The 17707-nt window shown below is 44.5% G+C and overlaps 1 protein-coding gene across 1 annotated transcript in view; it reads left to right on the top strand.

Annotated features, from left to right (window-relative positions):
- Positions 1 to 235: 235 nt before the first annotated feature.
- LOC109921516 (sperm flagellar protein 2-like) overlaps positions 236 to 17707 on the top strand; it is a 149957-nt gene continuing 132485 nt past the window's right edge. The window contains exons 1-8 of the mRNA XM_048594278.1: positions 236 to 275; positions 1111 to 1213; positions 3892 to 4144; positions 8458 to 8628; positions 12203 to 12343; positions 13113 to 13271; positions 13831 to 14001; positions 14071 to 14243. Of these exons, the coding sequence (XP_048450235.1) occupies positions 236 to 275; positions 1111 to 1213; positions 3892 to 4144; positions 8458 to 8628; positions 12203 to 12343; positions 13113 to 13271; positions 13831 to 14001; positions 14071 to 14243 (1211 nt within the window). The remainder of the gene's footprint in view (positions 276 to 1110; positions 1214 to 3891; positions 4145 to 8457; positions 8629 to 12202; positions 12344 to 13112; positions 13272 to 13830; positions 14002 to 14070; positions 14244 to 17707) is intronic.

Genomic DNA, 17707 nt, shown 5'->3' with positions numbered 1-17707 from the left:
GTGAGGGGGAGAGTGTGAGGGTATTTTCAGGGCAAAAATGTGATTCAATGAAGGATGGAGAGAGAAGGAGAGGGACATGGGAACTGGGGAGTGGGTGGAAAAAATGTATCGGGGAGAGAAAGGGAAGACTCAGGGAGACAAGTGAGTGAGAGTGAAAGAAGGTTATGACACAGGGAGAGAAGACAGAGAGAGTGAAAGAGGGGTTAGAGACAGTAAGAGAAGTGAGAGAGAGTAAATGTTAGAGACGGAGAGAAGAGGCAATGACAGTACATTTGGTAAGTGTGTGAAAAAGAAAGAGGGAGATGGAGCATGTTAGACAAAGGAGAGTTAGTGATGTGATTCATTGTGATTTCCAGAAGGGCTTTGACGATGTGCATCACAAGAGACTGCTAAATAAGATAGGAGCCCATGGTGTGAGCGGATAGGTACTGGCATAGATAGCGGGTTGGTTGACTGTCAGAAGTTAGAGAGAGGGAAGGAACTGATTTAGGGAGAGGAAAGAGAGAGATAGGGTTGTTTGGAAATGAGTGTGACTATGAGAGTTTAACTACTGGTGGGAGAGGAGGACACAGAGGGAAATAACAGGAGAAAGTGTGTACTGTACTGTGAGTTAGAAACAGAGAGAGTGAGAAACTGGAATAGGAAGATGACTAGAGACTGAAGGAAGACCAGATAGAAAGGGGACCAAAAAGATAGTCTGAGTGAAGAAATGGGTAGAAAGAGAAATTCAGAGAGTTGGAAAGAGGGAGATCAGAAGTTCAGAGCTGGATGAGCAAAGAAGAGAGCCCTACTGAGATCTCATGGAGAGACAGGGAAAGGCAGGGAGTGCGTATTGCTTGTATAGAAAGAAGGGAAAGAGAGGTAGATTGGAATTTAAAAATAGAGAGAGAGAGAGACACTCACTTGCAAACGGATGATGTGTCATGGGGTGAGATAGATGATTACACACAGTGGAATCCAGTGAAGAAGAGGCTGAGTCAGTGACTGAGGGATAGAGAGAGTGAGCGATGGACAAAGTCAGGGAGCGGGAGGAGGAGGATTAAGCTGCTGAGGGTCGCTGTGCCTTTTTTTGCCTGATTGTCTTTGGATTAACTGTTGTTTCCATTCCAGAGCCCAGCACATTTGCAAGGGAATTTTCCACGGGCTATCTGATTGGAGAGATTCTTAATCGCCACAAGCTCCAGGATGACTTTGACCAGTTCTCCAAGGGAAGGTGAGTGAGTTCACTGTCTCTCTCAGGAAATATTTGTTTTTCATTATAAAACAGCACTTCCCATTCTGCATAGACTGGAAATACACGTTATGACAATATTGCGTAGTAACAATATCGGAAATTCAAATTATAATGTAATCTTGGTGTTAAAGGATATACACCTGAATTGTGAAGCAGTTTATGATGTAAGAATCTCAGCACCTCAGGGCAATGAAATTTCTGCTACTCAGTGACAGTACAGTCAGGAGGCAGAGGTGAGTGTAGTGGCCATCATTGAGGAGAAGGTAGACCAGATGGACTACAACCCAGAGTTCTGAAGGAGATAGCTGAGGAGATTACAGAGGTATTGGTGGTGATCTTCCAGGAATCACTGGAATCAGGAAGGGTCTCAGACAACTGGAAAATGACTAATGTAAATGCCCCTTTAAGAAGACAGGAAACTATAAGCCGGTTAGCCTGACCTCTGTCATTGGTAAGATTTTAGGGTCCGTTATTAAGGATGAGATTGCAGAGATCTTGGAGGTGCATGGTAAAATAGGGCTGAGTCTGCATGGCTTTGTCAAGGGGAGGTCACACCTGACAAATCTGTTACAATTCTTTGAGGAGGCAATGAGCAAATTAGACAAAGGAGAGTTGGTGGATGTAATTTCCTTCGATTTCCAGAAGGCTTTTGACAACGTGCCACACAAGAGGCTGCTAACTATGACAAGAGCCCATGGTGTGGGGAGATAGGTACTGGCATGGATAGAAGGCTGGCTGACTGTCAGAAGTTAGAGAGTATGGATAAAGGAGTCTTTTTCAGGATGTCAGCCAGTGACTAGTGCACTTGTGCGGGGGTCAGTTTTGGGCCCACAAATATTCACATTATACATTCACTATCTGACGAAGGCAATGAGGGCATTGTTGCTAAGTTTGCAAATGACACAAAGAAAGGTGGAGGGACAGGTAGCTTTGAGGAAGCAGGGAGGCTGCGGATGGAACAAAAACAAAAGTTGCTGGAAACGCTCACCAGGTCTGGCAGCATTTGTGAAGAAAAAATCAGAGTTAACATTTCAGGTTCAATGACCCTTCCTCAGTTCTGATTTTTTCTTCACAGATGCTACCAGACCTGCTAAGCTTTTCCAACAACCTCTGTTTTTATTCCTGATTTACAGCATCCACAGTTCTTTCGGTTTTTATTTAGGCTGCAGAAGGACTTGGAGAGGCTAAGAGAGTGGGCAAAGATGTGACAGATGTAACACAATATGGGAAAGTGTGAGGTTGGGCACTTTGGTAGGAAGAATATAGGTGTAGACTATTTTCTAACTGGGGAAAGGCTTTGGAAATCTGAAGCACAAAGGGACTTGAGAGTCCTAGTTCAGGACACTCTTTAGATTAACATCAGGTTCAGCTCGGAGATAGCAAGAACTGCAGATGCTGGAGTCAAAGTCAATACAGCATGGAGGTGGGGGAACACAGCAGGTCAGGCAGCATCAGAGGAGCAGGAGAGTCAATGTTTCAGCTCGGGATCCTTCATCAGAACCCTGAAGAAGGATCCCGATCCGAAATGTTGACTTTCCTGCTCCTCTGATGCTGCCTGACCTACTGTGTTGCTCCAGCTCCACACTGTATTGATGCAGGTTCAGCTGGCAGTTAGGAAGGTATATGCAATGTTAACATTCATTTCAAGAGGGCTAGAATGCAAGAGCAGAGATGTACTGCTGAGGCTGTCTCAGGCTCTGGTCAAACCCATTTGGAACATTGTGAGCAGTTTTGGGCCCTGTATCTAAGGAAGGATGTGCTGGGGTTGAAGGAAGTCCAGCGGAGATTTATAAGAATGACTCTGGGATGAAGGACTTATCATGTGAGAAGTGGTTGAGAATTCTGGGACTGTACTTGATGCAGTTTAGAAGGATGAGGGGAAATCTCATTGATACTTACTGAGAGGCCTATATAGAGTGGATGTGGAGAAGACGTTTCCACGAGTAGGAAAGATTAGGACCCGAGGGCATGGCCTCAGAGTGAAGGGATGAATGACCCTTTTGAAGTGAGATGAGGAGGAATTTCCTCAGCCAGAGGGTGGTGAATCTCTGGAACTCATTGCCACAGAAGGCTGTGGAGGCCAAGTCATTGAGTGGATTTAATGCTGAGATAGATAGGTTCCTGATTGGTGAGGGGATCAAGGGTTACAGGGAGAAGGGAGGAGAATGGGGTTGAAAAACATTCCAGCCAGCCATGATTGAATGGCAGAACAGACTAGATGGCTCAATTGGCTTAATTCTGCTCTTGTATCTTATGGTCTTGTGGTCCAATCACAGCCAGCATACAATGTAACCCCAGCCAGTACATATTTTGAACCAAGGCAATGTGTAGTGTCACCCTAGTCACTGAATATTGTTGATTAGGCAAGTATCCAGTATGCAGTGTAACACCAATGAGCAGGGTAGGTTGAACAATGCCAGAACAGAGTAATATGATATATCAGAGTAAAATCTACCAGAACAGAGTAAAAAAAGAGTCACCAGACCTGAAACGTTAACTCTGTTTTCTCTCCACTGATGCTGTGATACCTGCTGAGCTCCTCCAGCAATTTCTGTTTTTGTTTCAGGTTTCCAACATCCACAGTTCCATATTATCAGGTCCATGGACCCAGGACTCCAGCCTTCTGTCCTCTCATTGTTCTTTGTTTCTCTGATCAGGAACACAATTTCTCAGATCAATAATTTCCAGCGTCTGTTACCGACTCTACAGCTCTTGGGGGTGATGATCAGCGACAAAGTGGTGATGGGACTGGTTCAGCAGGAGCCTGGAGTTGCCACACGCCTCCTGTACCAGATCTACATTGCACTGCGCCGGAAAGAGAAGGCTCAGCTGTCCAAGCTTGCCATGGAGACCATGAGACCATCTGCAACAGCCAAGCTGGCCAGCATCAGCAGCAAGATGTACAATGAGGTCAGAGCATAGAAACATAGGAATGAGCAGCAGGAGTAGGCCATTCAGCCCTTTGAGCCTGCTCTGCCATTCAGTGGTTGATCATCCATCTCAGTCCCCTGCTCCTGCTTTCTTTCCACAGTCTTTGATCCCGTTGGCCCTAAGAACAACATCTACATCTTTCTTGAAATTATTCAATGGGTTTGCCTCCACCATTTTGTGTTGTAGAGAATTCTCACCAGTCTCGGGAATGTCATTTCTACTCAATTCAGTTCCAGTCCTAAATGGCCTACTCTATATCCTTAGACTGTGATCCCTGATTCTGGGCTCCCTGGTCATTAGGAACATCCTTCCTGTGTTTACTCCATCTAGTCCTGTTACAATTTTATAGGTTGCTATGTGGCTTCTCCCATTCTTATAAACTCCAGTGAATGTAGTCCGAACTGATCCAGCCTCCCTTCTTACATCAATTCTGCCATCCCAGGAATCAGTCTGAGAAACCTTTGTTTCACTCCCTCCATCACCAGAACGTCGTTCCTCAGATATGGAGACTGTATACATTGTTTCAGGTGTGGTCTCACCACGGCCCTGTACAACTGTAGCAAGGACATCCCTGCTCCTGTACTCAAAGCCAGTTATGATGAAGGTCAACATACCATTTGCCTTCTTCATAGCCTGTTGTACCTGCATGCTTACTTTCAGCGATTTGTGTACAAGGACACCAAGGTCTCAGTGCACCTCCCCCTTTCCCAACTTAACGGCATTTAGATAATAATTCGCCTTCCTGTTTTTGCTACCCAAGTTGATAATCTCACATTTATCCCCATTATACTGCATCTGCCATGCATTCTCCCATTCCCTCAACTAGTCCAAATCACACAGCAACATCTTTGCATCCTTTTCAGACCTCACCACCACCCAGCTTTGTGACATCCGCAAATTTGGAGATATTACAATTAATTCTCTCAACTAAATCGTTCGCATATTTTGTGAATAGCTGGGGTCCAAGCACCATTCTCTGAGATACCTCACTAGCCATTGCCTGGCATTTGGTAAAAAACCTGTTTATTCCTACCCTTTGATTCCTGTCTGCCAACTTGTTTTCTATCCACAATACATTACCCCAATCCCATGTGCTTTGATTTTACACACTATTTTTTACATGGGACCTTATTCAAAGTCTTTTGAAAGTCCAAGTAAACCACATTCACTGGATCCCCCTCGATAATCCTACTCATTACATCTTCGAAAAATTTCCCTTGCATAAGTCCATGATTGATCTGCCATTGCGTTCCAAGTGCTCTACTATTAAATCTTGTGTAAGGGAGTTCTAACATTTTCCCGCTACCAATGCCAGACTCTCTGGTCTATAGTTCCTTATTTTCCCTCTACCTTGCTTTTTAAGTAATGGGATTACATAAGGTGCCCTCCGATTCATAGAACATAGAACGTAGAACAGTACAGTACAGGCCCTTTGGCCCACGATGTTGTGCCGACCTATTATCCTACTAAGATCAATCTACCCTGCGTACCCTACATTTTACTATCATAGGAACTGTTCCAGAATCTAAAGAATCTTAGAAGATGACCACCAATGCATCCACTATTTCTAGGGCCACCTCCTTAAGTAGTCCAGGTTGAAGATTATCAGACTTTGGGGATTTGTCGGCCTTTAATAACATCAGTTTCCCCAACACCATTTCCCTACTAATACTGATTTCCTTTAGTTCCTCCCTCTCACTAGGTCTTGTGTTCCCTGACAGTTTAAGGATTTTGTTTGCAATCTCCATTGATAAGTCACAACCAATGTATGTATTTATTTGAACTACTGTCTCTTTGTAACCCACTAAAACTGCTTATGTTTCTGACTTTGAGTGATGTATATTTGTCCTCATTAATCTTTTTCTCTTCACATACCCATAGAAGCTTTTACAATCAGTTTGTATGTTCCCTGCAAGCTTACTCTCATTCTCTGTTTTCCCCCAGTTAATCAATTCCTTTGTCCTCCTTTACTGAATTCTAAACTGCTCCCAATAATCAGGTCTGTTGCTTTTTTTTTGGCAATTTGTATGCCCCTCCCTTGGACCCATTACTCTTCACAATTGTTAGCTACGGGTTGTGTCACTGTTCCCGTTTTGTTTTTATACTAGACAGGAATGTACAATCGTTGCAGTTCATCAATGCGCTCTTCGAATGTTTGCCATTATCTTTCTACCATCATCCCTTTAAGTAATATCCCCTCATCTAATATAGCCAAATCATACCTCATAACATAGTAAATTACTATATTTAGATTCAGGACCCTAGTCTCTGAATAACTGTGTCACTCTCCATCTTGATGAACAATTCTATCATATTATAGTCACTGTTCCGTAAGGGGACTTGCACATGTAGATTGCCAATTATTTCTTTCTCATTCCTCAATACCCAGTTTAGTTTGTCCTGTTCTCTCATTGGTTTCTCAACATATTTATCCAGAAAACTGTCCCTTATATGCTCTAGGAATTCCTCCTCCTTCTCTGTATTATTACTAAATTGATTTGCCCAATCTATATGCAGATTAAAATCACCAATAATTATAGATGTTCCTTTATTGCAGGTGTCAACCATACCTTGGTCCCTTCGTCCAAAAGATTGATCTAACTTGAGGCACAGCTCTGATCCATTACACATTACATTTCCAACCTGAATAAGGCACATTTATACTTACCTTCTGCTTCCGGTTAGCCAATCAGTCTTCTATACACGGCAATATGCTACTACTAGTTTTTACTTTCCTCAGTAACCTTCAATGTTTTTATTTTCACTCATGGGATGTGGACTTTGCTTGCTAGGCAGGCATCTTTAATTGCCCATCCTAGTTGTCCTTGTGACCGTTGATCAAACACCTTCTGGAACTGTAAGTATAGTAGATCCACTGCTTCCCCCTTGTTCATGCCACATACTATAACTTCAAATAACTTTGCTAGTTGGGTAAATATGATTTATCTTTCACAGAGCCATGTTGATTCTACATGATTACCTCAAACCTTTCTAAGTGTTCCTCTATAACCACCAGAGATTTGGTCCCCGATTTCCCATTGACTCCAGTTTTGGTGGGGCTTCTTGATGCCACACTTGGTTGAATGCAGCCTTGATGTCAAGGGCTGTCACTCTCATCTCACCTCTGGAATTCAGCTGTTTTGTCCACGTTTGAACCAAGGCTGTAAGGAGGTCAGGAGCTGAGTGGCCCTGGCAGAACCCAAACTGGGCGTCACTGAGCAGGTTATTTCTGAGCAGATGCTGCTTGATAGCACTGTTACTGACACCGTCCATCACTTTACTGATGATCGAGAGGAGACTGATGGGGCGGTTGTTGGCCGAGTTGGATTTGTCCTGCTTTTTGTGTACAGGATATACTTGGGCAATTTTCCACATTGTCATCACTTTGCTGATTTGAAGGGAGCAGCTCAAATAGTGATGCTGGATTTATGTTGACTTCTGGTAATATTCCACATTCCATAATCTGCAGTGATTATACAAAGTACTTGTAAAATTGTAAAAAGACCCACAAAAGACTCAAAGAAAGGAAACATCTGAGGAAAACTTAAATCATTATTTGTTGCAGGGATATATAAAGAACTAGGGAGAGAGCTCAAGGCAGTGGGATTAGTCTGGAGATTAATATAGGTCAATGAGAAAAGAGCAGGTCGATCAGGTTAGTTTGGAGATTGGTACAGAGTTATTGGGAGAGAGTCGGGCAGTGGGATTTGTTTGAGATTGATACAGCGCTAGGGGGAGACAGCACGACTGAAATTAGTTTGGGGATTGATACAGGGCTATGAGAAGAGAGCGGGGCAGTGTGATTAGTTTGAGATTGATACGGGGCTATGGGGAGAGCAGGTCAGTGGGATTAGTTTGGGGATTGATACGGGGCTATGAGAAGGGAGTGGGATTAGGTTGGGATTGATACAGGGCTATGGGGAGAGCAGGTCAGTGGGATTAGTTTGGGGATTGATACAGGGCTATGAGAAGGGAGTGGGATTAGGTTGGGATTGATACAGGGCTATGGGGAGAGCAGGTCAGTGGGATTAGTTGGGGATTGATACGGGGCTATGGGGAGAGCAGGTCAGTGGGATTAGTTGGGGATTGATACGGTGATATAGAGCTAGTTGTTGCTTTTGTTGATTTTTGCGATTATTTGTTGTACAATTCAACTTCCTGTTTGCAATGTCATCACTCCGATGTAGTGATGAGAATGGTCACTGCTCTGCTCAAAATTGCTACAATTGCATAGGCCACTATAATTAATATTCCTGAACTCATTCTTGGTTTCTCTTCACTTTTCCTTGCAGCGTCTGAAGTCGATGATTCCACGTGAAGTTGATGTGATCCTACGCAATGTCTCAAGCCAATTTGTAGCTCTGGGCAAGGAGATGAAAGAGGAGGTGAACCAGAAACATGAGGAAGAGCTACATAAAAAACAAAATATCCTGGAACAGCAGAGAACTGAAAACCAGGAATCGGTGAGACATGGCGAGGGATTGGGAATGAGGGAGGGATAGAAATTGGAACAGAGCAAGAGAGAGCATGGAAAATGGGGAGAGAGACAGGGAAAGAGGGAGACAAACTTGGAAATGGAGAGAGAGGGAGGGAGACTGGGAAACAGGGAGAAAGAGATACACTGGGATAGAAAGAGAAAGATTGTGATAGAGGGAGCGAGAGAGCTTGGAAAGGAGTGAGAGAGAGAGAGAGAGAGACTGGCAATGGGAGAGAGATGCTGGGACAGAGAGAGAGAGAGACAGAGGGAGTGCAGGAGAGGTCATGAAGGAAGGAGAGAAAGTGGGGCAGAGGGACATGGAGAGATGGAGAAAGAGGAAGAGAAAAAGAGCAGGTGAGAGTCGACCTGGAGGCAGTAATCAGCATCTAAAATCCTGAGAGAGAGAGAGAGAGGAGGGAAGGGAAGCAGACGGCAGGTAAAACAGTGTGAGGAGCAGAGAAAATAAAGTCTGATTGACACACAGGAAAATTGTGAGTTGATTGGTTGTTAGGAGCTGTGTTTCTAGTAATTTTGAAGAATGTAATTCTAAACTAGCGCAAGGAATGAATTGTAGGCACAGAGAGGGAGCTGATTTGTGAGTATGGTAAAGAAGCTCTACCTTCTATTAAACTCCAGATTTTAGTTAATAGTAAATTTAAAGTAAGTTAAAGTAAACAAAGTTGCAGTAAGTGATGTAACTTCAAACGATGATTTAAGGTATGGCAGAGCAACTTGGCTCATCCTGTGGCAGGTCGGGTGCCATGGACACTTGTGGTGACCAAGTTAAACGCATGTGCAGTCAGGTCACATGCTGCAGGTTTCACAGCAGTGGCCAGAGTCACTTAAGTTTATCTGTGACGTTGAGAATTATGTGATAACAGCATGAATTAACAACAAGCAGGCAGGCAGGGAATGTGTGACCACCAGGCAGTCCAAGAGAAACAGGCAGGCCGTGCAAGCAGGCGTTCAGCTCATTAACCGATTTTCAGTTCAGGACATCGGTGATTGAGTGCAGCAAGAGCCAAGCCTGTAGCTCCACAACAAAAACAAAGTTGCTGGAAAAGTTCAGCAGGTCTGGCAGCATCTGTGAAGGCAAAAACAGAGTTGACGTTTTGGGTCCAGTGACCCTTCCTCAGAAGGTAGCTCCACAGATGGCCCAGCAGAACAGGGAGGAGGAGGATGAAACGTACAAGATTAGTTCAGCTCCAGCTGGAACACTGACAGTTCTGGTTCCCACACTGTAGGAAGGATGTGACTGTACTGGAGGGAGTCCGGAGGGAGATTCACCAGGATGCAGCAGGTTAGCTTTGAAGAGAGGCTGGATAAGCTGGAGGCGTTTTCTTCAAAGGAGAGAAGGCTGAGGTGCATAGATAGTGGAGATAGGAAGGAACTTTTTTCCATAGGAGATCAGTAAGTAGGGAGCATAGATTCAAGGTAAGGAGCAGGAAGTTTAGATGAGATTTGACTGAGGTCCTTGTGGCAAATGGTTCGAGTGCTGATGGGGAGGGTTTAAAATAATTTGGCATGAGTGTGGAAACCAGGTAAGAATGTTCAAAAATAATATCAAGGTGCAGGAAGCAGTGGGAGAGGCAGATAGCACTAGCTTAGAGAATAGTAAGTTCATCAGTGGAATCCGATAAGAGAGAAAGTAATGAAGTCTAAAGCAGGGTGACATGGCCTGAGTGTGAATGCATGATGTATTGTTACTAAGATTAGGGAGTAACTGGCACATATTGCCTTGTCAGCAATGATAGAGAACTGGTTTAAGGAAGGACAGATGTGGGTTTCAAAAATTCTGGTTTTGAGGTGTTCAGAAAAGATAGGAAATGAGAAAAAGCAGGAGGAGTGGTATTTTTTGTTAAAGAGTACATTACAGTGCTGTAGAAAGAGGATGATTGAGAGGTTTCAGTTTGGATTGAGCTAAGGAATAAGAAGGGTGCAATTACATTGTTCAGACCACTAGCTGCCGGGAAGGATGCACAAGATCAAATTAGCAAGGAAATTATTGCAGGATGTAAAACATCAATAGTTATAACGGGGCACTTTAATTTGGAATTTTTGTTTGGAACTCCTTACCGGACTGTAATTTAAATCCTTTTCACTATGTTATAATTACCTCATTTGCTTTCCTTTTAATACTCTTTTGAATAACAACACTATTTTTAAATCTGTAAGATTTGTACGTAGGTGCTTGTACCTAAGATGGCACCATTAAAAGACAGCCAATGTAAAAAACTTTTCACTGGAGTACAAGTGACAAGAAAGGATATTCTATTCTATTAATTACCCACATATAGACTGGCACAGCAGTAGTGTTAGGGGCAGCAAGGGGCAAATATTCTGCATTAAGTTCAGGAGTATTTTCAGCACAAGTATGTGTCCAGTTTAACAACAATGGGGGCACTGCTAGTCCTGGTTCTTTGGAATGAGGTGGGCCAAGTAGATAAAGTGACAATGGGGAACCATTTAGGGAATAGCAATCATTGTATCACGAGGTTTAGGAAGACAGTAGGGAATGACATTGGTCATCAGTCACAGAATTATTACAGTGCTGGAGGAGACCATTTCGCCCATCATGTGTGCACTGGTTCTATTACCTAGCATCAATCTCCTGTCCTTTCTCCCCCTTTCCTGCTCACTGTTTCAATCCAAATAACCGTCCAGTTCCCTCCCGAATTCCTCATTTGAAGTTGCCTCCCCCACATTTCCAGGCCCAAACCACTCGCTGGTTGGAAAGGGTTTTTTTCTCACACTTGTTTCATTTGCATTTTAAACCTATTCCCTCTCACTTTTTGTTTGATTTAATGAGGGGGGTCGAGGTTTGTCTGGGATTTGAACCCACAACCTCTTGCATTGATGCTATAATGTTCCAAAGTGAGAATTGTACCCCAGGCCAATGACCCAATCCACGGTGAGAATAATCACCTGGCAGAGGGCAGACTGCAGTGGGACAAGCCCAGAGCTGGGCCAGAGAAACTGAAACCAAAACCATATCTAACAATGGTCTCCCTTCAAACAGGAGATGGATGTGGGGACACAGTCGAGGTATATTCCCTTGACAGGGGATGTTAGGACAAACAAATGCAGAGCCCCCTGGATGACAAAGGAGATAGAAATTAAGATGAAGTAGAAGAAGTGTGCTTATGAAAAGTGTTAGGACAAAAATATAGTTGAGAATCAAGAGGATTATCGAACATTATAAGGAAACAATCGAGGAACAAGAGTAGGCCAGTCAGCCCTTTGAGCCTGCTCCACCATGCAATAAGGTTGTGCCTGATCTGATTTTAACCACAACTCTACATTCCTGCATATCCCCAATAATCTTCCAATCCCCTAGTAAATAAAGTAGTTACAGATTCTGCATTACTGCTTTTGAAGAAGTGAATTCCAATGATTCACAACTCTCAGAGACAAAATGTTTCATCTCTGTATTAAATGGGGAACCCCTCATTTTTAACCAATAACCCTCGTGTGATGCTCTGTCCCAGTGTGACACTCATTTCCCTTTATTGCCCCGCCCCAGCACGACGCTTATTTCTCTTTATTTCTATTTGTTTCAGCTCCGAGAAGCCAAAAGGAAAAATGAAGAACTGATGGCTAAGATCCAGGCATCTCTGATCCATGTCTCTAAACCAATGCCTCAAAAAATGGCTAAAATGATAGAAAAACGCAAAGAGGAGTTAAGGAAGAAGGAAGCTGAGGTAAGAAATGTTATTGCAAGTGGTCACGGGAACCTATTGCCTACAGGTGCTGTCAGTTACAAACTGTCTTTACAGAAACAGTGCAAGACCGAAAACAGTCCTTAAAGTAGAGACTGACTGTTTGCCATGAAACAAGAGACTGGGAGGGGGTTGTGGAAGTGGGGATGCACGGGGGAAGAGAGTGAGGAGGGATTCGGCTGGTGAGAAAAGAGAAGGAATATGGGAAAATGTGAGATTGTGCACTTTTGCAGGAAGAATAGAGTAACTGGGTTATTATTTAAATGTAGAAAGATTGCAGAAAACTGTAGAGCAGAGGGATTTGGGAGTCCTCATGCATAAATCATAAAAAGCTGGTAAAATAACTGCACAGAGGACACTGTTCCATTGCCTATTATTTCCATTTGCGTAGGACGTGGACTCTGAAAAGCCAGCACAGAGCCATTACCTAGAATGAAGGGAATCGCTGAATCTCTTGTTTATATCTTTTTCTTTGTTTTTTTTCCCTTTTTTGTGTGTAGGTGCGAGACACAGTAAAAATACGAGCTGTGTAAATAACTTTATTGATAATCCACCACCAGTAAAAACACCCATGTGACCAGTGACAAGCAGAGCCCCTCTGGGGGCAATGCCTATGTGAACGAAAAAGTGAGGGAGAGGAAAGGGATCAAATCAAAATAGAGTTTGTGGGGGAAATAAAGCACTCCACAGCCTGCAGTATTCACCTCTCCCGAAAGGCTCACCTGGTGGACACTGCGTGCTCCCTTTCCAGGGACACCTGGGCCCACATGTAGCCAAGGAAGAGGGGCAGGCAGTCGACCATAACAACCCCCTCCACAGCCTGCTGCCTGGACCTATTAATGGCCAAGCACAGGCCCAAGAGCAGACTCACAAGGAGATCCTCCGATCTTCCCGCTCGCCTCCGCACCAGGTACTCAAGGCAGGAACGTGGGGCTGAAGTGCAGCCAGAAACACAAAAGAAGGTCTTTGAGTTAATTGAAAAGAGAGTGCAAGTGCCCACACCAATATATACACATGGTCCACGGACTCCAGAGTGCCACAAAACAGACAATTGGGCTGGGAGTCTGTGAACCACCGCAGTCTGCTGTGTGCAACACCACCCCCCCCTCAGATCCCTGAGGGAAAGGGGGAGGACTCCCGCGTAGAGAGCCCTCCACTGGGGATCCTCACCGCCAGGTGGTAATTGGTCAGGGCAAGGTGTGCCCAGGCGGTGGGTGAAGGAGAAGAGGTGGAAGGTGTACAGCAGCAGTCTGTACTGGTCCCACCGTTTCACATTTTTGAAAGGCACAAAACTAAAATTCTGGAGGCAGCTCAGGTTGTGGGGCACAGGCTCCCGGGGGGAGGTGCGGAATCTCGGAGCCAATGTGAAATTCTGTCCTGGCAGGGGTACGCACAGACGGGATCCCACCGCATGCCTGAGCATCCTCCAACTGATGCACAACGTCTGGTACGAGCACCACCGTTTTCAGGCGTTGAATGATGGTGGCCACAAACCAGATGTCTACCATGACCCTGTGCGCCAATTCCTGCAGCAGGATCCAGACCAGGGCCCCCCACCACCCAGCATGTCCCTTTCTCTGGTCAATGCCCGCAACCACGGCCCTCTCCTCCGACAGCCAATTGGAACTGCGATTACAGAGGTGTGGATTCCTGAGCAGCGGCTCTCTAACAGCAGTTGCTACGACTGATGATGGGTTGGCGCGGTGCAGGTGGACAGTGATCAGGTCCTGCTAAAAGACGACCAGTGTCCTGAGGGCAACCTCCAGACCGTCACATATTGCATATTGCATATTGCAATTGAGGTTACACACCTGGTAGAAAAAACTACATCGCCAGGGGGCACCACTGAGGAGGAGGCTCAACATAAAGGTATCGCTGCAAGGTCTGAAGGGAAAAATCGCCAATTGGCTGCAGACACACACCAGCCCCTGACCACCCTCCTCAATAGGGAGACTCAGAACCTGTGCTGCGACCCAGTGCATCTTTTCCTTTATTCATTAACAGGATGAGGGCGTCGCTGGCCAGGCAGTATTTATTGGCCAGAGGGCAGTTCAGAGTCAACCACATTGCTGTGGGTCTGGAGTCACATGTAGACCAGACCAGGTAAGGATGGCAGTTTCCTAACGTGCCTGAAGGACATTAATGAACCAGATGGTTTTTTTCTGACAATTGACAATCGACTCACGGTCATCATTAGATTCTTAATTCCAGATATTTATTGAATCCAAATTCCACCATCTGCCGTGGATTCAAACCCAGGTCCCCAGAGTCTGGGTCTCTGGATTAACAGTTCAGTGATAATACCACTAGGCCATCGCCTCCCAGAAGAAGTGAACAAACATTCTCTAAATGTCAGCAACAAAACCAGGAGGAAGGACCAAAGGGCCCAGCCAGTACCACAACACATGGAGGCCAGTTTATGAGCAGCACTTGACTCCTGTAAGACAGCACTTTGAGCAGTTCTGTCCAGCTGCCGAGGCAAGCTGATCTACTGTTTATATCTATTAGCCAGGGCTCCCTGATTGCACATGGAGGCAGCGAGGCCTTGTGTTCTGAAGCCCGGTGGGCACAGATTCTGGAGAGAAAAAGGACTATAATTTGAGTACTTTAAAGATCCTTTTTATTATCATTCTGGACTTTCTAAACTCCGTATTCCTATGCTAGTCTATTTCTTTTACTATTTCAATTCACTTAAAGTATCTGTACCTAAGTACCCTGTATCTAAGATGGCGCCGAGAGGTGACATTACAAACTTTCACTGTACTTATTCAAGTTAACGTGACAATAAAGGCTGTTCTGATTCTGATTCTAAAAAGGTTGACCAAGAAGAGAACAATAGAATATGAAAGTATAGAATAGAGAATATGTCAAGAAACATTAAAACCTGTAAATGCGCCTCTAAATAGGTGAAAAAAATTATTAAAGATATACATAGGTTTCTAACTGTCAGAAGGTAGGGAAATTATAGTGGGGAACAAAGAAATAGCAGAATGGAAAATATACTTTGGTTTTGCCTTTGCTAAATCTCCGAGAAATATTAGGAAACCAAGGGTTTAGCGAGAGGGTGGAATTGGAAAAAACAAATCAGCATTAGTCAGAAAATGCTACGTGGGATAATAATAGGATTAAAGGCTGACAAATTCCGGGGCCTGATAATCTACATCTGAGAGTGCTAATGGAAATGGCCCTGGAAATATGGGAAGTGTTGTATGACACCTTCCAAAACTTTATAGACTCTGGAACAGTTCCTACAGATTGATATGTGGCAAATGTAACCTCGCTTTTAAAGAGAGAGGGAATTCCCTGATTGGGGCTGTCAATCTGGTCCAATCAGGGAGCCCTGGCTGACTGATGTAAACAGGGGTAACAGCAAAAAAAAGGAAAAAAATATGAACAGGGAATTTAGAATCTCCTCAGTCAGGAGATTGACTCCGAGCTGGCTGTGCACTGTGTACTGTGCACAAGTGACCGGGGGTGGGGATGTGGCGGGGCTTGGGCGGAGATACTGGCCTCTGTGCAGTTATTTCAGAGTTATACTGCATTGTTTTATCTGGTAAAAAGAAAAAAAAAGTAAAAACAATATAAACGGGGTGTCAACCATTCTGTTCACTCTGACAGCTAGCTCTGAGGGAGCCAGGCCAGTGTCAAACACAGTGCACATGTAAATAAAACTTGACTTGGTAATGGGATACTGGTGTCTGTGGTGTTATTTCAGTGGGAACAAGAGCAAAAAAAAACATTCCTGAAGAAATTTCCTCACAAGATAAAATGTAGCCTTTAGGGAAGTCAAGACGCAGCTATCATTGTCTAAGGTGTTGGCACACTACGATCCCAAGCAAGATCTGGTGCCGAGATGCAATGCCTCCCCGTATGGCATCGGGTTGGTGTTTGCTCAGTGGGTGGCCCAATGGAGAGGACTATCCAGCAGTGTACACTTCGTGGACTTTAGCTGATGAAGAGCACAAATACACCCAGATAGTGAAGGAAGGTTTGGTGGTCATCTTTGCTGTGGGAAAGTTCTTCCAATACCTTTACAGATGTAAATTTGTAATAGTAACAGAACACAAACCCCTGCTAGGGCTATTCAATAAGGATAAGGCCATGCTGTCCATAGCTTCAGGTTGAACTCAGTGGTGGGCTGTCGTTCTAAGTACATACAGTTACAAGTCGGAACACCGTCCAAGAGGACAGGTAGCAAATGCGGATGCACTGAGCCGCCTCCCGCTGGCAGATACCACGGGTGGTGCTGCCACTGGAAGAGTCCATTTTGGTTTTAAATTTTCTAGACACTCTTTTGGTCACCGCTGACAATATCAGACTGTGGACACAAAAAGGTCCCATCCCAGCAAAACTAAGCGGTGGTGACGGGGGTAACAAAAGGATCATCACAACCAGAATTGAAACATTTTCTGGACCAGGAGAGAGCAGATCACTGTAGAGGATGACCTCATATTATGGGGAGCAAGAGTGATTGTGCTGAGCAAAGGTCACCAGCAGATACTGGCTGAACTCTACCAGCATCATCCAGGAGTGTCTAAAATGAAGATGTTGGTGTGAAGTTGCCTGGTGGCCAGGGATTGGATGCAGACATAGCCACATTGGTGGGGTAGTGCCCAGAGTACCAACAAGGGCAAACATTATGACCAGCAGCTCCCCCACATTCATGGGATTGGTGAGGTAAATCCTGGATTCAGTTACACATCGACTATACCGGCACTTTCATGGCTCAACATTCTTAGTCATTGTGATTGTCCATTCAAAGTGACTGGACGTGCATAGAGTTCATTTGTCAAATAGGGGAATGATGATAGAAAAACTGTGAGCATCTTTTGCAATACACGGGCTCCCAGAAATGTTGGTCACAGAGGTGGTGTTGGACGTATTAGAATGTATGAAGGTGGATACATCTCCTGGTCCTGATCAGATATATCCAAGAACCCTGTAAGAGGCTACAGAAGAAATTGCGGGGACTCTGGCTGATATATTTGCATCATCGTTAGCCACAGGTGAGATTCCAGAAAACTGGAGTGTCACGAATGTTGTGCCCTTATTCAACAAGGGCTGCAAAGAAAAACCTGGGAATTATAGACCAGTAAACTTAGCATCTGTGGTAGGCAAGTTACTTGAGAAGATTCTGAGGGATAAGATATACATGCATTTGGAAAGACATGGTTTGAATAGGAATAGTCAGCGCGGCTTCATGCATCGGAGATCATGATCACAAATTTCTTAGAGTTCTTTGATGAAGTGACCAGGAAAGTTGATGAGAGCAGGGCTGTAGGGTGTAGTCTATATGGACTTCAGTCAGGCCTTTGATAAGGTTCCACATGGTAGGCTGCTCTGGAA

Source organism: Rhincodon typus, chromosome 3, assembly GCF_021869965.1.
Source record: "Rhincodon typus isolate 14 chromosome 3, sRhiTyp1.1, whole genome shotgun sequence".
NCBI lineage: Eukaryota > Metazoa > Chordata > Chondrichthyes > Orectolobiformes > Rhincodontidae > Rhincodon > Rhincodon typus.
The sequence above is the reverse complement of the archived record's forward strand: the minus strand, read 5'-3'. Positions and strand labels throughout refer to the sequence as shown.